Source organism: Stigmatopora argus, chromosome 11 (assembly GCF_051989625.1).
Source record: "Stigmatopora argus isolate UIUO_Sarg chromosome 11, RoL_Sarg_1.0, whole genome shotgun sequence".
NCBI lineage: Eukaryota > Metazoa > Chordata > Actinopteri > Syngnathiformes > Syngnathidae > Stigmatopora > Stigmatopora argus.
This window is the reverse complement of record NC_135397.1, coordinates 959,914-983,548: the sequence shown is the minus strand read 5'-3', so window position 1 is coordinate 983,548 and position 23,635 is coordinate 959,914. Positions and strand designations below refer to the sequence as shown.

The 23,635-nt window shown below is 46.4% G+C and overlaps 2 protein-coding genes across 28 annotated transcripts in view; both read right to left on the bottom strand.

Annotated features, from left to right (window-relative positions):
• kcnma1a (potassium large conductance calcium-activated channel, subfamily M, alpha member 1a) overlaps nucleotides 1–8,754 on the bottom strand; it is a 140,058-nt gene extending 131,304 nt beyond the window's left edge. For 7 of the 27 annotated variants that reach the window (XM_077613521.1, XM_077613531.1, XM_077613537.1 and 4 more), the window contains exon 1: nucleotides 7,611–8,743. In XM_077613521.1, the coding sequence (XP_077469647.1) occupies nucleotides 7,611–7,922 (312 nt within the window). In that variant the 5' untranslated portion in view covers nucleotides 7,923–8,743. Of the gene's footprint in view, nucleotides 1–7,610 lie in introns of all 27 variants that reach the window. The other 20 variants (XM_077613516.1, XM_077613517.1, XM_077613519.1 and 17 more) reach the window with 8 other exon arrangements.
• Nucleotides 8,755–9,479: 725 nt separating this feature from the next.
• Nucleotides 9,480–23,635, bottom strand: part of dlg5a (discs, large homolog 5a (Drosophila)) — a 32,073-nt gene continuing 17,917 nt past the window's right edge. The window contains exons 11-33 of the mRNA XM_077612984.1: nucleotides 22,898–23,030; nucleotides 22,694–22,821; nucleotides 22,436–22,611; nucleotides 21,391–21,494; nucleotides 20,605–20,697; nucleotides 18,541–19,527; nucleotides 18,359–18,479; nucleotides 18,139–18,283; nucleotides 17,347–17,447; nucleotides 17,162–17,251; nucleotides 16,191–16,359; nucleotides 15,926–16,088; nucleotides 15,693–15,826; nucleotides 15,423–15,587; nucleotides 15,156–15,342; nucleotides 14,888–15,036; nucleotides 14,523–14,693; nucleotides 14,251–14,441; nucleotides 14,030–14,173; nucleotides 12,847–12,974; nucleotides 12,570–12,679; nucleotides 11,758–11,867; nucleotides 9,480–11,693 (exon numbers count right to left, since the gene is read on the bottom strand). Of these exons, the coding sequence (XP_077469110.1) occupies nucleotides 11,590–11,693; nucleotides 11,758–11,867; nucleotides 12,570–12,679; nucleotides 12,847–12,974; nucleotides 14,030–14,173; nucleotides 14,251–14,441; nucleotides 14,523–14,693; nucleotides 14,888–15,036; nucleotides 15,156–15,342; nucleotides 15,423–15,587; nucleotides 15,693–15,826; nucleotides 15,926–16,088; nucleotides 16,191–16,359; nucleotides 17,162–17,251; nucleotides 17,347–17,447; nucleotides 18,139–18,283; nucleotides 18,359–18,479; nucleotides 18,541–19,527; nucleotides 20,605–20,697; nucleotides 21,391–21,494; nucleotides 22,436–22,611; nucleotides 22,694–22,821; nucleotides 22,898–23,030 (4,003 nt within the window). The 3' untranslated portion in view covers nucleotides 9,480–11,589. The remainder of the gene's footprint in view (nucleotides 11,694–11,757; nucleotides 11,868–12,569; nucleotides 12,680–12,846; nucleotides 12,975–14,029; nucleotides 14,174–14,250; nucleotides 14,442–14,522; nucleotides 14,694–14,887; nucleotides 15,037–15,155; nucleotides 15,343–15,422; nucleotides 15,588–15,692; nucleotides 15,827–15,925; nucleotides 16,089–16,190; nucleotides 16,360–17,161; nucleotides 17,252–17,346; nucleotides 17,448–18,138; nucleotides 18,284–18,358; nucleotides 18,480–18,540; nucleotides 19,528–20,604; nucleotides 20,698–21,390; nucleotides 21,495–22,435; nucleotides 22,612–22,693; nucleotides 22,822–22,897; nucleotides 23,031–23,635) is intronic.

The following is a 23,635-nucleotide window of genomic DNA, read 5'->3' as shown; positions in this document are numbered from 1 at the left end:
TCTAATAGACGTAACGTCAAATATTCAAGGAGAAAACATGAAGAAATATCGGATTTTTCGGACTATAAGTCGCACCAAAAAAATATATTTTGGGGAGTTCTATTGATCATAAACCAAGAACAAAGAACTAAAAGGGAAAATGGAGAAATAAATGGACGAAATTAGCATCTGTTAACACAAGGGTGTCAGAGTCGGGTTGGTTCGCGGGCCGTGTTAACGTCAACTCGATTTCATGTGGGCCGGACCATTTTAGATATAATATTTAGAATTTTTTTAAATAAATTGATTAAAAGAACTGGATTAAAAGCACTGAATATTCAGTTTTTTTTATAGATCTAAAACAATGTTTATTTTAGCTTTTTTTAAAATATATTTTTAGATTTTACAAAATGATTTTTGAACTAAAAACAGAAAAAAAATGGATTAAAAAATGACAATTATTGATTTTAAAGGGGGGAAAGCAGGAAATGTAATATACATCTATACTCTTCATTTGAATTTGATCCTAAAACTGAAAGTCTGCACTCAAAATCTACTTTCCCGGGCCAGATTTGGCCCCCGGGCCGCCACTTTGACACGTGTGTTAACATAAGCAGTTATCAAATAATTATAGCAAAACAACAGGTGAAAAAATGTGCACTAGTCACAGTAACAGCCTAACAATGAAAAACGTGCAACTTACAGTCCACAAAATACGTCAATTCAAGGACTACAAAACTAAACACGCCAAAAGAAGAGAAAATAGCGGCCATTGCTCCGTTAAAATATAGTTTTTTGCACATCTAGTTTGACAAATAAGGACTATAGCAAGTTTCTGGGTCCACTCTTCCCTTCTAACCTTTAACCCCGCCATACTTTCCCTTTTAATAGCGCGCGGTGGGTCCAAAGAAGACGTGGTAGCTCCACGTATATGTATACGCGTCCCCGTGATATAGATAGTCCCTCCCGTTAGATATACGGCCTCTCCTTGTCTGCGGATCAACATACATCAGCGCGGCGGCGCGCTCAACGTGTCCCTAGATGGCCATCAAATCAGGGCCGCCGAATTAAGGATTAGGGCCCAGAAAAGCGGCCACGTCCAAAGGGGAATAACTCGTGAGTCACACATTCCGCAGCCAAGCAAGAAAGGTGACTGGCCCACTTAGGACAGCTTTTTTTTCGCCGCAATAGGCCCAAAAAATGCTGGAAAAAAAAGAAAATGGGTGATCTCCGCTCGGGTTATCGTAAGTGAGTGTGTGCCATCTTGGTCATGTGATTAAAATAGTCTTAAGTTAGCAAACAAGCAGATTCAGTGGTGACGACGACAAATTCGGAGACAAACTAGCAAGGGACAATTTAGCCTACAATTAGCCTAGCATGCATTCTTGCTTTTTGGGAAGTGGGAGGAAACCGGAGTACCCAAAGAAAAGCCACCCAGGCCCCAAGGAGAACATGCAAAATCCACAAAATATCCCAAATCTCATTTGAAAAATCCAATGGAAATGTTCCATTCAAACGCACTAAAAGCGAGAAGTATTTTTCAGGTTAAATCTCATTTTTGAGGCTCTCAAAATCGGCACAGATCGCTACAATTCCAGCATTTTATGCCTGGTTAACTGGGAAGACTGGGGCCGAATTTGGCGAGAACGACAGCTGAGGGTGGAGTGTGAGCTCTGCCAATCACAGCTGGTGTGTTGCCAAATGTGTGGCAACACACACACACACACAGCAGTTGTTTGCGTAGACACCTAGCTTGAGTGCTAACGCATACGGCAATGCGCTCCTCTTAATTGTGGTAGCCGGCTACTAGGGAATTTTTTTCCAGGCATTCAATTACGAACGCCATCAACCTTTTAGTGCAGTCAAATCGATAGGAACATTCACTTATGGAAATGAGTTGTTGTGTTGTTAAATTCTGCCAAGGATGAATCGCGCGGAAGAAGGAATTTACGGCATACGGCTGCATTAAAACAACTGCCGTTAAACAACTGAATAATTTAGCAGCTAGTCTCAATGATAAACAATTCAGACTGTGGAAAGAGCACCAATAGAGCAAGAAAATATACGTATATCACCAAACTTTGTTTCTCCAAAGTTTATTTGTATGCTCTCACCAAAAAAACGATGCGTTACTGTTTTAAAAAAGCAACAAGTTTATGTAGAAAAGTGTCTGTTAACTCATTGGCTGCCGTTGACTGACAAAATGTAGAATTGAAAAGGGATTTTAAAAAAATTGTAACGTTTGTTATCCAAGATACACACAAAGCAAAATGTCCTCCAAAGAAAGCATTTTCTGACACAAAAAGCAGCCTGACCCTCTTGGGCGCCGTCCCACCCGAAGAGGCAAGTGGGCAACGTTTTCAGCACATTCAAGTCTCCGCCAGACGGGATGAATTTTGAATGTTCCCCGTAGACGTGGGCTGGCGCGCCGTCAAACAAACATTTGAATACGCGCCGCCACGGGAACATCATCTCCATGTACTTCCAGTTATTCGTGTCCAGCAGACAGTTTTGATCTCTTATTTCCCGCACGCCGCGTGGCAAAACGCTTGAAATGTAATTGCTAAATTAGCCTGGAGTTCCAGATTGGACAAAGTGGTTAAGGTAGCGGTACAGGAGCGAGGAAAACCGCTCCGGTTGGTCACCGGCTTTGTCGTCGGGGACTGAAAACAATTGCAAAAGTGGGGCGACAGCACTTCACAATCGCATCTGCGTGCGAGCTGGATTAGCCGATGAAGCTAAATGTCAGGCGATGTGGTGCGGGCGAGCGGAGTGGCAGGTACACTGCCACTTTAACCTTCTCCTTGAGCTGTTTGGACAGAAGCGATTGTACATTTCTGACAGCTGTCGGCTCTAAAGTACATATTAACGCACTCCGGGGGGAGGGGTGTAACGGGGGTGCCGAGGTTGAGGGTGCTTACTAGTACAGTAGCTGTGTCAGCTACCGTGAGAGTAAACATTGACGTATATGTACGTACGGTACGGAGGGGCAGCTAGTCGACAGGGAAGACAGGCAGTCGTGCTGGGCTCTAGCAGATAAGGAAGGCCCCCCAGGGGGAGGAGCCAAAAGATGCTGCCGAAATGAGGTGGCTCGGTCATTTGGGGAGGGGCTCAGAGTAGGTTCCATGCTCCTCCGCATCATGAGGAATCAAATGGAGGTGGCTCGGGTATCTGATTAGGATGAGTCGGTCATCTGGGAGGGGGTCAGAGTAGATCAATTGCTCCTTCACATCAAGAGGAGACAAATGAGGTGTCTTGGGCATCTGATTAGGATGACTCTGTCATTTGTGAGGGGCTTGGAATAGACCAGTTGCTCCTTCACATCAATAGGAGACAAATGAGGTGGCTCGGGCATCTGATTAGGAGGAGTCAGTCATTTGGGAGGCGGTAAGAGGAGATCAATTGCTCCTTCACATCAAGAGGAGACAAATGAGGTGTCTTTGGAATCTGATTAGGATGACTGTCATTTGGGAGGGGCTCAGAATAGATCAGTTGCTCCTTCACATCAACAGGAGACAAATGAGGTGGCTCGGGCATCTGATTAGGATGAGTCGGTCATCTGGGAGGGGGTCAGAGTAGACCAGTTTCTCCTTCACATCAACTAGAGCCAAATGAGGTGTCTCGGGCATCTGATTAAGAGGAGTCCCGGGACGCCTCTCCGGTCTCATCCCGCTGGGAAGAAGGCCGCCGGGGCGACTGAGGACACGCTGGGGAGACCGGAAGAACTGGATGAAGTGGCTGGGGAGAGGTAAGCATGGGCCTAACACTGCTTAACTTGCGGCCCCCAGGGAGAAAATAGGTGTAATTGACTTTCACTATTTAATACATATTGTTCAGCCAACAGGATTTGTTCAAACATAATCATTCACTATTGACCCTTAATTTGAGGGGAGCTTCCAAATGAGAAAAAAGAATATATCATAAGAAAATGAGATGATTTGGGGGAACTTTTGGGAAGCTTAAGATGTGTCCTTGGCTGAACCAGCAGCCAATCGCGCTGAATTGCTCAAAAGCCCTGGCGCCGGACTTTGAGGATCATTTGGAGCCAACGTCTTAAACAAATTGGATGTCAGTGAAAATGGGCCGGGGGGGGCAATCAATACGCGACGTGACCGGGGCGTAAAACCTTTAAAAAAAATGGAGTGTCATCATTGAAATTGGGCCTATGCGGTGCTCGGGAATTGTCCAATCCTGTTAAAATGATATTGAAAACAATCTCACAATAGCGTCAGCTGAGCCGCGTGTCCACAAGCTAATGGACGTCCCACGTGCATCACGTAAGAACTTCTGGAGGTGGCATGACGCAGAAGCCATCAACTAGACTCTTCGCTAACCACAAGGCACAACAACACAAAAAACATCGGTTGGGGAACGGAATTTAAACTAAATCGAGAGGACGACGTAGACTAGAGGACACATGAAATACCTTCTGCTTGCTAGTGCGCAATATGGAAACAGAAGAAGCCCCGTTACAAGGAAAAACAAGCCTTTTTAGAGTGCCGCTACTAAATATGGCCAACTTGGCTGGAAACCGAGAATCAGTAGACCAGAAGTGGCGAACAAGTTAGACACAAATAGCCAAAGTTTTCAAGCACCTGACCAGCCAATAGACACAAAAACACACAATGAAACACTTTCACAAAACAATAATGTGTTATACAATGCAACTTAGCCAAAGCCAACACATCAAGCAAAGAGCCAGTCTATATAAAATATGATAAGAAGCTCAGGAACGCATTCATTTTGTCTGAGAGCCGCATGCGGCTCGAGAGCACACGCTGGAAACCATAAAAGTTGCGGGCGTAGACAGCACCCGTCAACACTCGAGAAACAGAAACCACAGTGTAGTTAGCATATAGAACAACAGAACAGTTTCATCTTTTGACCAACTATTTCATCATCAAATATATCTATTTATATGTGTAGTGTATACTACAAATGCGGGTGATTTAGCCCAGACTCTGTCATATGCTAGCTGGTGTTTTTGAGGAGGGCACTTGACATTTCCCTTGGCATGCGCACCCATCACCCTCCGCAATGATCCCCCCTTTTAAGCCCCGACAGAGCGCAGCGTCGCTTCCGAGAACGAGGACACAGCTGCGTGTCCGCCGCGGCGGCGGCGGTGGCGGGCTGGCTCGGCCCCTCCTCTCGTATTTTGGCCAGGCTTCCCCCTCCCCGGCCGGAGCGAGACGCGTCCCGTTGTCGACGGCGGTCAGCCGAAGGCAGGATCCTCTTTCCTCTTTCCGCCTCCCTAATACTCCTAACGAGGCTCTTCCCTGTCAAGCCCACCAAAGTCACCCAACGGGATGCCGCCAGCCTTCCGGAATAAATAAAGTCAATTGGACCTCTATTTTTGTCAATGGCGGCCAACGAGTTCATCTCGCGTTCCTTTCTAGGCATTTTACGGCACTTACGGGTCACTTGGTGTACGTTTTAGTGATTTTGGAGGAATTTACAGGCTGTTTATTGATTGGCTCCCAGGCGTTTCGACTGCAGGGGGCGCTAGAATCAAATGTGACTGCGGATAAGAAAATTAGCATCATGGCTTAGTGGGGATTAATTCTATCCAAATGGGAGACGTTATTGTTTAATGTTGTCGGTTAGATGGCCCGGCTCGTGTTTACATGTTTTTTTAGGCAAAACAGATAAACTTGCGAGACGGATTGCCGATAGCCATGTCGCGATGGGTTAATTAGCTTTCCACATCGTTTCGCTATCTGCCGGCGTTGCACGGAAACGGATAAACAGATTTGCCACAAACTTGGAAGAAAGGTGGAGTAAGGACCCATTCGCTGGGAATATAGAATTATTAAAAATATTTGTATTGACCTTCACAAAAATACAGGATGTCTAACCTCACTTTGACCACTAAAAATACAAATGAAACTATTTTCGGTCTCATTGAAAGGGAAAAAAAAGGAAACCGACATTATTATTGGTCCATAATACATTATTGCTAGTATGAGTAAGTAGTCAAAAGGCTCTATAAAATATTACAGATAGCCAACAACAACGATGTCGAGTCAAAATGGGCGTGCATATCTATTTTTTTATCATTTGAACCATATCACATATTCCAAAAAGACATAATAATGCATTATAAAGCAAAAATCAACAGCAACAACATCAGAGTCCATAGCTATTTTTCTATAGCATTTGAACCATATCACATATTCCACAAAGACAGAATAATGAATTATAAGGCAAAAAATCAACAGCAACAACATCAAAGTCCAAATGGTTGTTCATATCTATTTTTTTTTATCATTTGAACCATATCACATATTCCACAAAGACATAATAATGAATTCTAAAGCAAAACTCAACATCAACAACATCGGAGCCAAAATGGTTGTTCATATCAATTTTTTTGCATCGTTTTCACCATCAAACATATTCCACAGAGACATTATAATGAACACTAAAGCCAAAATGCATCCCTATTGGATTTGACGAGAGGGACACGGTGACTATGCGCATGCGCAGTAACGCTTGGGAGCTTCCTTCGTTTAACGATGGAACCCAACTCTTCAGAACACCTGTTTTAGCAGCGACCAGATGATGCATTAATGTCAAAATGGATATCATAAATCCCAGTCCGCCTTTCTAATCACATACCAACCCAGTATTTATTCACAAACACTACAATCAAAGATTATTATACTGTTTGACCACGTTGATTAAGCGCTTCGGCGACTTTTTTTTAATCTACTACGGCAGCTCGCCCGCATGCAAACAATTCAAAACCGTTATATTTGATGGGATTTGATCTCCAAAACACAAGCCAGCTTTTGCCCACGCGTCATTTGTCACTCGATCGAAGCAGTTTGCAGGACGAAATTCGGATTAAAAACAAGATAATTGACTGGGACTTACCAGGATGCGTCCACTTTCACGTGCGTTCAAGTCTTTAAGTTCATCGCTCGGTCAGGCAGAAAAAATAAATAAAAATAAAGATAAATCGAGGCTTACGGGCAGTCTTGGTGTTGTTCCAATTTCCTACGTAACGCGGATGAGCCATTTTCCGATAAAAACATTGAATTTGTTGGACAAAAACAACTAAGATGCCGGCCAGTCGCCATAGTCGTGGAAAAGACCGGAAAAGGGCGTGTCCGTGAACACAACACACCTGTGGCTGATTTCCGGTAAACAAACATGTCCGCCTTGCAGCAAAAACGTCACATTGACGCAGGGCGACATGGCACAAAGTTTAGATTCCAATTTTTCAAATGGATTTTTGCACTCATTTGCACCAATATCCATCTAAGGCACGATGTATTTTCAAGACGTATCGATGAATCGTCAATCCCGATTGAAACAATATATTTAAAGACGCAGAACATGGATGAGCTGAGCACTGTCATTTTTTTTTAACATGGGAAAATATGATTTCAGCAACCAAACTGTCAAATTAAAACGTACAATAAGATGTTGTCAAACTGTTTAGGCATGGGAAGAATACTAAGTGACATTTTGAGAGGCTAATGTTATTACATTAATAGTCCCCCATCCATTTATTGGTGAAATTGAGAATTTGGAATCGCGGTTCCTGGTTCCGAGGGACCAGAAGTTAAGGACACATTTTGGAGTCCAATCGAGTAGAGATTGGAACCCAGGGATGGGCTTCCTACCTTGCTTTTGACGTTGCAGTGGCAGCACACGGTCCACAGGTAATTGAGGGTCCTCCACAGCAGGATGATGAAGAGCCCCCCGAAGAAGGTGACCATGGAGGAGGCCAGGAAGGCCCACCACATGCGCTGCCCATTGCTGTCACAGGGCACCTCGGACGAGAAGGGAATGACCACGTCTTGCATCTTGGAGATCAGGATGGACGAGTCGGCTCCGGGCGAAGGAGGACCAAGAGGACCAGGAGGACCAGGAGGAGGAGGACGAGGAGCACGAGGAGGAGCGGGAGCCTCGCTTTCGCTTTCGCTTGTCCTCATAGAGCTTTGACGGCCATGGGGGAGCGGCGTGCCGTCCGCCTCGCCACTAGCATGGGGGAGCCTCGGAGAGCCCGGCCCGGTGTCCCCGGACCCACTCGCCGGCCATAACGCCCCGGGGGCGAGGGGATGGGGGAGGAGGGGGACCACCCACTTGAGGAAGGAGCGAGTCCCCTAAATAAACAAACAAACAAACAAAAACGCCTCCCGATTTCACTCGAGCTCCCTCACTTGTTCAAGAAAGCCCAAAAACAAACAAACAAACAAACAAAAACAAGCGGAGAGAAACTGGACCGAGGCGACCTCCACATTTAACATCCGAATGGACAGTTTGGAAGCAAAAGGCTCGAACGCGAGTCACCGCTCGCCATGGCAGACGACGACGACGACGACGAGGTGACGGCGTCGTCGACGGCCCCGCAGCCGCCGATGGCTGCCTTAGTCCCGGGGAGAAGGGGAAAGGGTGAGGGGGGTCTTCGCGGCCGTGGAACACTGGCTTCCAAAGGAGGGGGAAAAAAAGGAGTGAAAAGGTATCCACAGGAATCGAGCGATCGCGAGGAGAGGGTGGGTGGGGTGAGGGGGGATCGCTAGCCGTCTTCCATCCAAGCCTCTCTGCTCTCTCCCACCCCCCCTGGTCGCCCCCCTCGACGTTCGGCACTTTGTGCCGGGTGAGTCTTGTGTCGGGCTCCGGTGAGCGTCACTTGGACGAGGAGACCCAAAAGCGAGGAGAAGGAGAAGGAGAAGGAGAAGGAGGAAGCTCGATGGGTGATGATGATGTGAGCTCCGACAGGAGAGGAGACAAATGGGGGAGAGAAAAAAGGAGAGAGCTAGAGAGAGAGAGAGAGGGAGAGAGATAGAGGGGGGCGTCCACAGCTGAGCGCCTGTCACGACCGCTGAAAGTCTCCACAAGAGGGCGCTAAAGGAAGCCCAAAAGTAATTGGAGAGGAAAACCAAAGCATCATTTAACACATTAAAATACAGTGGAAAAAGTCTTTCATCGGCCGTGTTCAATCATTACTAATTAAAATCCAATTTATGAGAACATTATAGATGATAAGAAACAAAACAAAATCAGGATCTTAGGATTTTAAAAAATTGGCAATCAGCTTGAAAATAGTGATCGAGTTCAAGTTACATAATAAAGTTGGTTTCGTTTTGGCTATAATTATACATTTTATTTAGTTTATTGTTTTTTCTTCCTTTGAGTATTGCTTGTCTTAATTTGTAAAAGCACCCGTCTGTTCATATTTCCATCTTTCTATATTGGATTCATTTGGCAGCGAGAGCTCTCCCGGCTGGCAAGACGGGAAACTGCAAGAAACAATCAAAATATTTTATTTAATTTTTTTCATCAGCTACCCAAAAAGTTCAAAATTATAAAATTAATACAGTTACTCAATATTTTTTTAAAAAGTATTGTATTTGCATAACGTGTATTTTTAAATGTATCTGGAGGATTAAAAATGTCACCTAGTTTTAATAAAATACTTGAAATATGGATTCAGTTAGAATTTCTATGACGAGCATTGCTTAATAAAACAGCGTCAGGCCACGTTGTGATACAGACAAAAAAAAAACCTTTTATTGTCATGTTAATTCATGTCCTGACATACAAATCACATTCTTTTCATATAAAGACACGTCCAATCCGTACCTGGCGTCGTCGCGTGTCGCTTTTTCTTCCACCGTGCTAACTACTCGGAAAAAATAGTCACATGACACTCGCTTCGTGTCTTTCCACCATTCTTTCGAAAGGCCAAAAACTCAAACCCGGTGGACCACGTTTCCTCGGAAAAACAAAACGACAAAAACAAAAAAACTGTGCAAGAATAGATCCCTTTTTTTCACGAGGAAGAAGCGACGGCTTTTTGGAGCTCATCGGAAAACCAAATGCGAGGAACTAAAAAAATGAGACGCACCAAAACAAAACAAAAATACAAACGTCATTAGTTTCAGTAGAGATGAGCGTACCTAGCATCGCTAGTCTACTGAAAACCTGGCGACCGTTCACAGCTACACAAGTGCAAAAACAAGAAATGTTCGACTCAAAAAGGGGCGACGTCTCCTTAGCGGATTTTGGCACGGCGAAAAAATAAACATTTCGCGGGAAGGCCGTCGCTAGAAAACGAAAAAAAAAAAAAAAACGTCACTCGGGGGGACGACGGCTTTGCGATATTGCCCCGCCCTCTTTTCGGGAAAACGTGAATACGGGACTGACGGACGACCGAGCAACGAAAAAAAACAACAACAACAAACATGCCAACATGACTGTCAGACCTTCCTAGGAACGTGACCTAGTCAAAATACATGAATATATAGGATTCTTTTATAGATAGATTTACATACTGTAGTATATATATATTGATATGTTTGTGTGCGCACGCGTGTGTGTGTGTTTTTCTGCATACTCTATGTTAAATACGTGTTAGAGAGATAGAAGGATATGATGATGACACAGTGGTCTGTCGGTCGAGCCCTGGAGTGCATTCTGAGGAGGGCCTTTTTTCAAAAAATAAAATTATGGAAATTAAAAAAGGAACAAAACGAAATGAGGAGAAACTGCCATTTTCGCGAGGCCCTCTTCCGCAAGAAGGCACTTTCCCAGGCACTCCCTGCTGCTGCGTAGAGGACGCCATGCATAGAGCCAAGGTGCGATTGCCGTCGGCGTGGCAACGCGCGAGCGCCGGGACTGCTACGAGAACGACGACCACGACGACGGATAGTGGTGCTTACGGAGATGCTACGGGAAGCGTTGGGACCACGGTGAAAAGTGCAAGGAGGAAAAAAAAAGCTAGAAAATATCAAAACAACACAATTGATTGATTCACAATCACGCTTTGTCATTGTGGAGAATGTTAATTATTTGTCGATATTTTGTCAGGAAGAAAAGCAATATTTGTTTTGGGGAAATTATGAAAAAAAAAAATGAAATTTGGCACTGGCCAAATTAAAAAAAAATCTTTTTTTTTTTTAATTTGGCCAGTGCTAGTGGCCAAATTAAAAAATAATAGATTTTTTTTTGTCACCAAAAATGTGTGTATTTATGCCGAAAGAGATGAAGCTCATTAGATAAAAATATTAATAATAATATAAATTAGCTACTAGCGATCATTAGCCATAGCGTTCAAAGTAGGGGAAAAAGTATCGGGTTATTTAGGGCAAAATTACGGTAATTATAGATATTTTAAAAGTAAGTCACATTGTTTTACAAGAAAAAATGTTAAACCTTCCAAAAAAATTGAAAAAAAAACGTGAGGTGAGCAAACAATTTGATGATGGGCAATTTAGAAATCATCCGATTAGCAATAATTACATTTCGCGGCGTGAATAATAAAATATTTTTTTGGAGGGGGAAGTGTATAAAATGTGAATTCATGATTCCACTTGTCCAAAAACAACCAAGCTAGTTATTTGATCTCCCCTGCTTTTTCAGCGTGGTCCTCACGCTCTTTTGGCGGTTATCAGTGTTACGAGGGCGTGGCTTGGGGGTCACCGCCGTCAATATCGAACGCACGCGGGCGCCTTTTGACCACCGCCGAGTCCTTCGGGGACGACGGAATGAGCCGTCGACAAAAAAAGAGAGCAATCATTTACAATGTAGTGTACCTATGATGCGGGACGAGGGGTCTTTCGTTAAGCGCGAGGGTGACGGAGCTTGGCCGACGGTCCGCTATGGGCAGCCCAGGGGAGTCCACAGGACTTTATTTTGTTCTTGATCCACTATTGTCACGATCTGAGTGCAAATGTAAGGGAGGGAGCCACCTTGGACGATGCCTGCGGACAAAGGGGCGCCGTTAAACGGACGGACGGAGGGACGGCGACGGCGGCCGTCACGCACCTGTGAAGAACTTGCTGTAGTCCTGCTCGATCTTCTGGCCGTTTTCAAACTGCTCCTTGGAATGTTTCTGAGACACTTTGTCGCGCAGGTAGATGGGATCTTTTTGCTCCCTGTGGACAAAAGTGGACGGACACCATAGAACAAGGGTGTCAAACTCGAGCCTCACTAACGTCAACTCCATTTCATGTGGGCCGGAACATTTTAGATATAATATTTAGATTTTTTTTTGTAGAAGAACTGGATCAAAAGCCCTAAATATTCAGGGTTTTTTTTAATAGATCCAAAACAATGTTTATTTGAGCTTTTTTCTTAGTAAGGGAAAAATATTTTAATCATTTGTTTCTCATTTCAAAAGGAAACTAAATCTTTTTAAATGATGTTCAATAAAGGGAAAAACAGAAAATATTTTACATATTTATTTCTAGATTTTCCAAAATGCTTTTTGAACTAAAAACAAATGGATTAATTCATGTAAAAGGGGGGGGGGGGATCAGGAAGTTTAATATACATCTATACTCTTCATTTTAATTTGATCTAAAACAGAAAGTCGGCACTCATCATTGACTTTCCCGGGCCACACAATATGATGCGGCGGGCCAGATTTGGCCCCCGGGCCGCCACTTTGACACCTGTGATTTAAGAAGTCGTTTTTAGCGTTGTGACATGACATGACTCCTCCCCCCTGTTACTACTAGCCTTAACACTACTTGTTTTATCTTTAGCTTACTTACCGTATTTTGCTGTTTAATATACCCCCCATTTAACATGTGGTGTATGGGGATGGAATCCAATTGAATTGTGATGCCACCTACTTGATCTGCTTGGCGTTTTTGTAGCGGACAAACACAACGATGGGATAAATGTGAACGCTGTGGAGCCTTTCGATGGCGTGCGGCGCGATGTCCAGCAAACAGTGGCAACCCTGAAACGGAAAGCAAACAAAATCGCTCAGACGCAAGGAGAGATACAAAAATAAATGAAAAACAACGTGGACAATGTCTTCATTCGTGTCCAGGACCAAAGAAAGGACTTATGGCGGAAGATGGAGAAGCAATAAAAAGCAGAGACCAGGGTATCAAACCCCCGTACCTTTTCCGTGATTTCCTTGATGGACGCAACGGTGGTGACGTCAAAATGTCCGCTGCGGCGCTTGTAGTCGATAAAGAGGCAGTCTTTGACGCCTCGCTCGATGGCTTGCTGGGATGCCTTCATCACCTCTGCAGGAAAACATATCTTAAATTAGCATTTTGCAAGAATGATTCAACATGTGGCGCTAATAATTCAAAGTGAAGGTTTTGGGGAAATAGTTGGAACGTGGCTCTCCCCGTTTCAAAAGTCCAGCGTCAGCCCGCAAAAGTTATGGTTTGGACGGTCAGTTCTCTATCGGGTTTGGGGCATGTTGGGCGCCATATCGACATATGTGTACGTGTGTGTATGTGTGTATGTGTGTATGTGTGTATGTGTGTGTGTGTGTGTGTAGGTGTGTGTGTGTGTATGTGTGTGTATAATGTGTATGTGTGTGTGTATGTGTGTGTATGTGTGTGTGTATGTGTGTGTGTATGTGTGTATGTGTGTATGTGTGTATGTGTGTGTGTGTATGTGTGTATATGTGTGTGTGTGTGTGTATAATGTGTATGTGTGTATGTGTGTGTGTGTGTGTGTGTATGTGTATGTGTGTGTGTATGTGTGTGTGTGTATGTGTGTGTGTATGTGTGTGTGTATGTGTGTATGTGTGTGTGTGTGTGTGTATGTGTGTGTATGTGTGTATGTGTGTGTATGTGTGTATGTGTGTGTATGTGTGTGTGTGTGTATGTGTGTATGTGTGTGTATGTGTGTGTATGTGTGTACGTGTGTGTGTACGTGTGTGTGTACGTGTGTATGTGTATATATGTGTATATATGTGTGTATATATATATATATATATATATATATATATATATAAAATATATATGTATGTATATATATATATTTAATATATAAAATATATATATATATATATATACACATATATATTTCATCAACACGTTTATTTATTTATATATTTATTCATGTATTTATTTATTTATTAACTTATTACCCATCTATTTATGTCTAAAATGTCTTTTTCTGTGTCTGTATTCTCACCCTCTTGCTACTGTGACAACGAAATTTCCCGAATATGGGATGAATAAAGTTATCCAATCCAATCCAAGTGTGCTCAAAGTGTCCATTGACGTGTTTTTTTCAGCGCACTACATAGGAATGATGGTTGATTTAACACACCGGACCTCACCTAGAACACATCTGAAGAACTTCCCGGGAGACTCCTTAACCAGCATCTCCTTGACGGCGTCGGTCAGCGGGCCCAGGACCAGCACGGGCCTGGGGGAGGCGCATTCCACCTTCTGGACCCTCTGGTAGGCCAGGCTTATGCAGTCTGCGCACACAACGAGCCGGCGTGACACACTGGGAGGGGGCGGGGCTTCCCGCCCGTGGGCCGGCCCGGGCGCTCACCTTCCAGGAAGGGGAGCGAGTCGGTGCTGATGGCGTCCAGGGCCACCGTCTCCTTGCTGTCTTTGGAGCTGCTGCGTTTGTGCTTCTGCTTCCTCCTGAAGAAGGAGCGGCGGGCGGCGGCCGACAAGGTCTTGCCGCCGTCTTCCTTGCTCTCCGTCACGCTGTGGCGCCGGTAGAACTCTTGGTCCATCCTGGAACGTTACAGATCCATTTTTTTTGCCTTTTTTTAAGCCGAGCTGGCGTCTGATCCACGTTCAAAAGGGTTCACCCACATGTACTTGCTGGGGATCTGGCCCCTCTGGATCTTCTGGGCGTTCTCGTCCAGCTGCCACGCCATCCAGCTCCCGAAGCTGCCCTTCGGTAAAGACTCGTCCACGTAGAGGATGTCGTCTTTCTTGAACGTCAGGTCCTCCTCGGCCTCGCCCGTCCGGTCGTAAAGTGCCCTGGGAGAGGGGTACACGGTCGATTGGTCGCCGGTCTTTTGGTAGCCGGTCTTTTGGTCGCCCGGAAGGTTATTGATAATTCCCATTGAAATGGTTGCTCAAATTCCCTAAATACAAACTGCGAATGACTATTTAGTCATACTTAATGCCCTAGTAATTATTAGGCTAAAGAAAAGCTCCAAATTTCCAAGTACCTGATATAAAAACCGTCCCCCGGAACACCTTGGAGCACGTGGAAGTCGTCGGGCCGATGCTGCACCTTCAGCGTGACCGTCTCGGCCGGCTTCAGCATCTCCACGTAGACCTCCTCGGCCGTTTTGTTCTTCATATTCACGGAGTTGTACTGCGAAAAGACCAAATGGAAACGTGAAATGACCTTCAAAGTTGGGCTACTGCCAATAATGGGAGAAGTCGTTTGCACAACAAAAAAATAAAGAGAGAGAAAAAGCCGTGCCTAAATACCTCCAGAATGATGTCACCAGGACGAAGGCCATCGGGACCTCTGGCCGGACTGTCTTCATCCAGACTGTCGATGTAGACGCCCCGCAGGTTCCCGCCGCACAACGTGACCCCCACCTCCACCCCGGGCCGGTGCACCGTCACCAGCCGTGGTTCGCCCGTCGTCTTCTTGTTGCCGTCGGATTGCATTCTGGGAGTCCGCGGGGGACACAAAGTCAGCCCACGTTTTCTTTCTTTCTTTCTTTCTTTCGCCGGAAGGAATTTATTTACCTGACGTGGTTGCGCGGGCTGGCGGTGGGCGTGGTTTGCTTGGAGGACGGCGTGAGGGTGCCCTCGTCCCTTTCGCTGAGCGTGTCGATGGCGGCGGGGTTCTCCGGCGTGGCGGCGCCGCTTCCCTGCGGCGTGGACCGAGCGCTGACCGGTTCCAGGCGGGAGCTGCCATCATTTAGCACCAAAAAAAAAGCACTCTTATTGTCGTTCTAAAGTGAGCGGCGCTTTAGCTCGCTGGGAGGATCAAGAAAACCCACGAGTGTGCCCTACCTGGAGCGAGAGTGGTTGCCCAGCTGGTACATGTGCGGGTTGTATTGGGCCATGAGGGTGACGGTGTCGCACTGCTGTCCCACGATGAGGCGCGCCTGCTGCTCGGTGGCGTTGCGCAAGTTGATGCCGTTGAACTGTTGGCGAGGGGGGGAAAAAAAGGGGGCCGGCGTTAGGTCGCCGGGCACCGATCGCTAACCCGACCGAAGCCTTCGGAATTCTCGGAGTGTTCTCACCTCCAGGAGTTGGTCCCCGTACTCCAGTCCCGCCTGGTGGGCGATGCTGCCCCCGGTGACTTTGGAGACAAAGATGCCGCCGTTCTCGCCGCTGACGATGGAGATGCCCAGAGGCTCGGCGCCTTTTTGGACCACCACGTTGCGTGGTTCCTCCAGGTATGGCCTGCGGGGGAATAAAAAACTTGACTTCCACGGCTTCATAACAACAGTCATTTTTGGCATGGTGGTTTTCGGCCCTGTATTTTTTTTGTGCCTGGTTTTGTACCTGTCCTTCCTGCGCTCGCCGACGGGCACCGGGCTGACGGAAATGCGGGGCAACGTGGAGGCGGAGCCTTGCGACGGGTTGCTGGCGAAGGACGACGTCTCCAGGTTGAGCGGCGACTGCGGCGGCGTGATGAGGCTGGGGCTGCTGCACTCCGAGTGCGAGAGGGAGCCTGCGGAAGCAAAGGGGACCGCTGCCATTGACCACCCCGGGCGTCCAATCCCATCGTCCTTCTGCTTTCGACTCTCCAAATCAGTTTGTATTTCTGTCATTAAGACAATGTTTTTCTTAAAAACATAAATTTTTCGTGCCACTTATGTACGTGCTGGAGCCTATCCCAGCCAACTATGGGAACACCCAGAATTGGCTGCCAGCCAATCGTAGAGGTGGGAATACACCGGGGATTGAACCCGCGATCTCAGAACTGTGAAGCGGATGTGCTTACCGCTCTGCTGTCGGGTGAAAAAAAAATAGTAGGAACTTTTTGGGTGATATAAGTTCGGACTTGGCGGGCTGGTGGCTGAGTGATTAGCGCATCTGCATCGCAGTTCTGGGGTCGAGGGTTCGATCCCAGGTGGGTCCTCGCTGTGTGAAGTTTGCATGTTCTGGTGTGGGTTTTCTCCGGGTACTCCGGTTTCCTCCCACACCCCAAAAACATGCAAGCTAGGCTAATTGTATGCTAAATTGTTCCTAGCCATGAGTGGTTGGTTGTTCGTTTCCTCCATCACTGTGATTGGCTGGCCACCAATTCAGGGGTTCCCCTGCCTATAGTTAGCTGGGACAGTCTCTAGCACCCCCCGCGACCCTTGTGAGGATACATGGTTCAGAGAAAGAAGGAATGAAAGTTGGGACTGTAATCCTTCTTCTTGTAAATGTTTTCACGTAGCCAAAAGAAGAAAATATTCCGTGATGTACAAGAGTTACGATTTGCATGACTCAGTGCCTTCTGGTTATTTCACCCATGAGTGACCCACCTCTGTCCGAGCCCAGCATGGAGCGAGGATAGCGAGGAGTCGAAGGGATTTTGATCCTCTCCGCCCGGTACTGGATGTTATTCGCGGAACCTGCAGCCAAAGGTCAAAGGTCAAGGGTCAAACTGATAAATAAGGCGAATGGCGGAAAACAGACTAGCCAGACCGACCGAGTGGCAAGTGCATACCGTGTGATGCGCGGGCCCCGCGCGACGACGGGGACTCGACGTAGTCTCCGCCCCGCTTCTGTTGGCTGAGGTCCAGGCTCAGACGGCCCTGATGTTGCGGGCTGGACAAAAGACGGAGGGGGAAATCAAATTATGCATACCATGCGCGTGCCATTACAGGGCTACGCTAGTTATTTCACAGTTCATTACGTTGACGGGTTCGACCCCGAACGCCACCGGAAAACATTCATGCCGAATAACGCTAATAAAATTTAATCATATGCTTTGGGGCCTTTTGGGAGGAGACTCGTTGGAAAGTAAGAGTCATCGCGAGGCTGTGATTGGCTGCCTGCCTGGCTGGAAAGAGGCTCTTTATTATTTTGGGATCATGTGTTTTTGCTCATCTGCATTGCGTTTTTCAAAAAAATATGGGGTCAATCAATGTACTAAATTCTATTTCAACATTATTATTGCGAATGCTACTGCAAAAGTAATGTCAATATTGATGATTTTTTTTAGGATTTTCGATTTCATTTTATGATACATTTGCCTGCGACAAAGTATAAGCTCGGCCTTGCTATTAAAGGACGTTTAGCTAAAATGATAATGGTTATTATTTTATAGCCTGAAGTCCAAAATGTTGTCATTATTGATCGATTCCTCAATTATTTTTAGACTATTTTAGTTATTGTTTATGTACACTCAGATTAACTGTGGATTTTTTTTGGTCTAAGGGCTAATTAAAGACATTATTTACAGAATTAAATATGGCGCCCTTTGTGTCCCGCCTCCTTTCCAACCCCTGTAGGTCACCTGGTGGGCGCGTGCTGGTGGCAGATCTGAGAGGCCACCGACGGGCAGTTGCTGGTGTGAACGCGGTGGCTGCGCACCGTGTACACGGGATTCCTCATCACGGCCGTCACGGCGGGACACGGAGACAGACCCCGGTGGGCCGAATCTGACGGGAGAAAACAGACGTCGGGAAAAAGGGAAAAGGCGAGTCGTCAAAGCCGTCGGCGTTCCAAGGACTCACTGGGAGGCAGGGCGCCGTTGTAGACGGTGGGCACAAAGCCCACGCTGTGCCGATGGGAGCGGCTGGGGGAGGAGCGCAGGGCGTCCCGGGGGTCCCCCGAAGGCTCGTCGTTGGGGTAACTCTGTGACGGAGAACGTCCATTTAGTATACGAGCGCTTTGGTTAATCCGCTCGACAACCGACCTGGAAGGCGGGAAGGGCCACGGTCTGCGGCGTCATCCGGCGGCGAAGCGCCGGGGCGGATTTGGGCCGCGGCCGTTTCACCTCCGGCTCCTCCCCCCTGGTTCGTCCGATGTCCTCGTCGCAAGATTTCCTGGAGGTCAGGACCTTGCCGTCCAGGAAGTAGTGGTTGCCGTTTCTGTCGCGCTCACGCTCGCCCTTCGACGAGGCGGCGGCGGCAGGGGCGCCTTCCTTGCCGTCAGAGGTGACGGTGCAGTCGGACGTGGAGCTGCTCTGGTGTTTGTGTTTGAACTTGAAAGAGTCGCTGCGGGTGGGGGGCGTCGGCGGCGTGGGGGTGGCGGTGGACGACGAAGAGAAGGAGTCGCTTTTGGAGGCTTGGGGGGAGTGCGAGTGCGAGTGAGAGTGCGGGGGCTTCGACGACGGCGTCTCGGGACGTTGCTTGAAGGCGTCCGGGTCAAAAATGGACTTTCTTTGCTTGGGCGATTTGAAGATGGACAGCTGCGCCGCCTGGAGCGGGCCACCGCCGCCGTTATCCGGCGCCACCGACATGGCCCCCGCCACCACCTTGGGCCAAGTTCCGCCGCTGCGTTTTCGCTCCTGGGCCGCCTCGCCCGTCAGGCAGTCGGGCGCCGAGACCGGGTCGAAGGGCAGGGAAGACGGCGCCTTGGAGAAGGGGAAGCACTGCTGGAAGGCGCTGGGGCCGTAGCGCCCGGCGCCCAAGTCGGACGCCGGGCGCAGGCCGGCGGCGTGGAGGGATCCCGTGGAGAAGGGTTTGCCCGCGTCCCCGTAAAGCTGGGTGGCTTCCCCCCGATGCTTCCGGCGCTCGGCGACGTCGGGGCAGAAGATTTCCGTCTGCGTGGAGCTGTTGTGTTTGAGGTTGCGCCCGTTTCGACAGTGGATCTCGGACGGGTGGGCGCGCCCGTTGGACTTTTCCGATGATTCGCGGAGGCTTTCGAAGAGGTTTTGGCCGGATGTGCTGTGAGGAAAGAACTGCGGCAGGAGGACAGAAATAGCTCAGAAACATTGAGGTAAAAAATAAATTAAAAAAAACGCTTTCTGGGGAAACAAGATCGATCGATACATTTTAGTGAGTGATCGGGTTTGAGCCAAGGTCTAATTTAGCCAATCGAGGCTAACGCATACCTGTCAACTTGTACATTTTTCCCATATTTTATACATTTTTTGATCATTTCAAATTGTGTACGCCACATGTGTCAAAGTGGCGGCCCGGGGGCCAAATCTGGCCCGCCGCATTATTTTATGTGGCCCAAAAGTAAATCTTGAGTGCCGACTTTCTGTTTTAGGATCAAATTCAAATTAAGAGTATAGATTTATATTAAATTTCCTGATTTTCCCCCTTTTAAATCTATACTTGTAATTTTTTAATCATTTTTTTCAGTTTTTAGTTCAAAAATCATTTTGTAAAATCTAAAAATATTTTTAAAAAGCTAAAATAAACATTGTTTTAGATCTATAAAAAGTGGATATTCAGGGCTTTTAATCCAGTTCTTTTAATCCATTTATTAAAAACAAATCTAAATATCATATCTAAAATGGCCCGGTCCACATGAAATCAAGTTGACGTTAATGCGGCCCGCGAACCAACCTGAGTCTGACACCCTTGGTGTACAGCATACATATTTTTTAAAGTAAGTTTTCTGTAAAACGATCTCGTTTTACTCATTTCGGCTTTAATCAGGATCATCTCGGTCACTGCTAGCAGACGAAAACATCATCGCCGACTGCTAATATTGTCCTGCTTTAAGCTTTTCACTATATAAGTATAGCGTGTCAGCAAGCAATGTCCTCAGACAGTCAAGATGTCAGCGTCATTCATCGACAGAATCTTGAATTCAGTGCATACTTTTAAGTGCGCCCTATGTGAGTAAATATGTGCTGCGTTGCATCTGCGTGCTTTTTTTATCGCTTAAGAAGGGGAGCAATTGGCCGAGGTTGACAGCCATGCTAACGGCTAACCGCTATATAGGTCAAGGGGAAAAAATAGGAGGAAGAAAGTTCTTTGAAGGTTCCAGAAAAAGGAGGCTAGAGCAATAGAAAGCCACCCACCTTCATGAGGGAGAGGCTAAGAGAATCCCTGCCGTTCCTCAACAAGGCCTCGCACTCCGTCACCGACTTGTTATCCAGAGCGATGCCATTTATCTGGGGAGGGCAGAAATGAGGACATGAACACGCTTCCTTCATCAAGACGGCGGCTGCACTTTTCGGGGTGATTTTGCCCTGCCGGCTGCAAAAATAATGATTTAAATGGCAATTTTTTTCAAGTATTTAAAATACTTGTTTTGTTTGCACTGGTTACAAAGATCTGCCACCATAAACCAACAATCTAAAAATAAAATCTAATTATCCTCACAAAAATGACATGTAATAACCTGCATATCTCCAACATTTTCAAGACTTATTCCAAAAAAAAAACAGTCATAAAAAATCTAGGCCAGCGCGTGCCTATCTCGCCATTTCCATCACAATGGGAAGGACTTGAGAGGGATGGTTGAAATAGACGTTGCGAGATAAGAAATTGCGGGGGCGGATGTCATATCCAGCTAAGATTAAAATGGGTCGCAACCACAAGATGAATACGTTTTTTTTTTAAAATCTGGCAATGAAATGTATCTCTTGCCTGTGGGCATTGGTTTTTCAACATTCAAGCGCTTTTTCAGCTCTCTGAAGTCTCTCTCTGGACGCAAATACGACTTAATCCTGGATAGGGACTATTGTAAACATTGTTAAATTGTTTACAAAGCAAAGCCCGGCCGGATGAAAAACTCAAAGGAACCTGGGCGAGATACCGATACTTGCTTTTTGGCGTGCAAAATATTAATGTGCGGGACTCACGGCGATGAGCCTGTCGCCAACGGCCAGCGTGCCCTCTTTGGCTGCCGGGCTGCCCTGGACTACCGTGGTGACAAACACGCCATTCTCCAGACCTATGCCGCTCTCTGGAACACATAAAAGAAATGAGAGACATTATTAAATGAACCTTGTCCAAGTTACTTTCTAAATGGAATATACTATCATATGCATAAGCATGAAATAGCGCTACTTATTGTATCCAAAAACAAAGAATTTCCAAAACAAATAATAGTTTAACAGGACTAATATAACTGAAAGTTTTTGTTAGATTTCGCACCGAGAAAAAAGGCCCTTTAAAAGCTAACATTGAAAAAATAAAAAAAAATAAACGAGTAGCTCTATATCGTTGAGTCTCATTGTGGCCACTGGGTGGTGCTGCTGTCACAATAGCATGTACAGTGGCCAAAGTTCAAAATACAGTAATCCCTTGATTATCGCGGTTAATGTAGACCAGACATGTCCGCGAAAAACCGCAAAGTAGGATCACCCCTATTTAAAATAAATAAATAAATACTTAATTTTTTTAAAACAAAAAGTCCTAGTAGCAAGTGGAGGAAAGGGGAGTGGCTTCCACTTGCAAGTTTCATGGTGGATTTTCACATTTTTATGAACTTACAAAAAAAATTATAAAAAAAATTTCCCCCAGAAAAAAAATATGTGATGTAGTGAAGCCGCGATACTTGAGGGATTACTGCAGATAAAAAACAATTGACGTTACAGTCAAATCATGGTAGTGACCACCCAAAAAATATGAATTCAGTGGTCATGTCCCTTAAGAAATGCAATGCCTGACCTACCATAGTATTTTCCAGACTATAAGTCGCACCTGAGCCAAGGAATGCAAAACAAATAATAATATAAATAGCGTACATTCATGTAATAGCAAAATAAGGAACAACGGACAAAACAGATAAGTGAGGAAAACGCAACATTAGCTGTTAGCGATCAAGTCGCCAAACGATGAAAAAAATGAAAAAAAGTCTGGAAAATAACAGTAGATTTGAACTTAAACTCAAAGTTTGCCTACCTTTGTGGCCCATCAAATTAATGTGAACGGGCGTGAGCAGCCTCCCCCCGAGAGACTTCCTCCTTCGCACCACCATATTGACGAGCCCCCCGACGTTGAGGACCGCCTTTATGACCTGCTTCCTATCCTTGTTGGTGAGGTCGATGTCGTTGATCTTCAGCAACCAGTCGTTCACCCTGCGAGCGCCGATCGGATCGAGGGGTGAGATCTGGCGGGAAGCCACGGCCAATGAGGGCACTCGCTCGCTCGCCGGCTCACCTCAACCTCCCGTCCGCGATGCTTCCTTTGTCCACCCGCGTCACGAACAGCCCGCAGTCGCCGGGCAAGTAGGGATCGCTGGCCCCCTCGGAGATATCGAACCCGAGGGCCTTCAAGTCCATGTCGTCCTAGAAATTGATTGACATGGGTAAACTTATGGTGAGGTAAATGTAAAAAAATGTAGAGTGGGACGCTTGCACTGACTCGATCCTTCTCAAATTCCACCACCTCGGTCTCCCACTCCAGGGAGTCGGTGTCGATGGCCGAGTCGTGCGAACTGTGGGCCACCAGCTGACAAAAGCGGGCCTCCTTCTCCAGCTGCCCTTCCATTTTCTCCCTGTACCGGCAGACATCTCAAAATGAGCACGACTTTGCACGTAAAATGACCACAACGGCCGCATTTGACCATCTTTCACGGTATCATCAAATGCATGCTCATTATTTGCACCATAGCATGGCTGGGGAACCTTTGGCTCGGGAGCCGCATATGGCCCTGAGCTAAAAGATGGAAACCGCTGACGAGAGAGGCGAGTTCCAAACGCACCAATAGGAGCGTCACGTCGCCGACATCAAATGAATGCTCATTATTTGCACCATAGCAGGGCTTGAGAACCTATGGCTCGGGAGCCACATATGGCTCTGAGCTAAAATATGGAAACCGCTGATGAGAGAGCCGAGTTCCAAACGCACCAATAGGAGCGTCACATCGCCGTCACTACCACGAGTGCCTTTTTAATCACATTTTTTCCCCATGACTCTTTTTTGCGGATCCTCTCATTGATCCTCATTGATTAGCAACGGCGTAAGAATAGTATCAAAAGAATTCAGAGACTTTTGGTACAATAAAATGTCAAAAAAATTTATTGTGACTTTCTCTCAAGGAATAACATTTGAAAGCAGGAATTGTTTATGGCTCTCTCTGACAAAAAGGTCCCCAGAGAG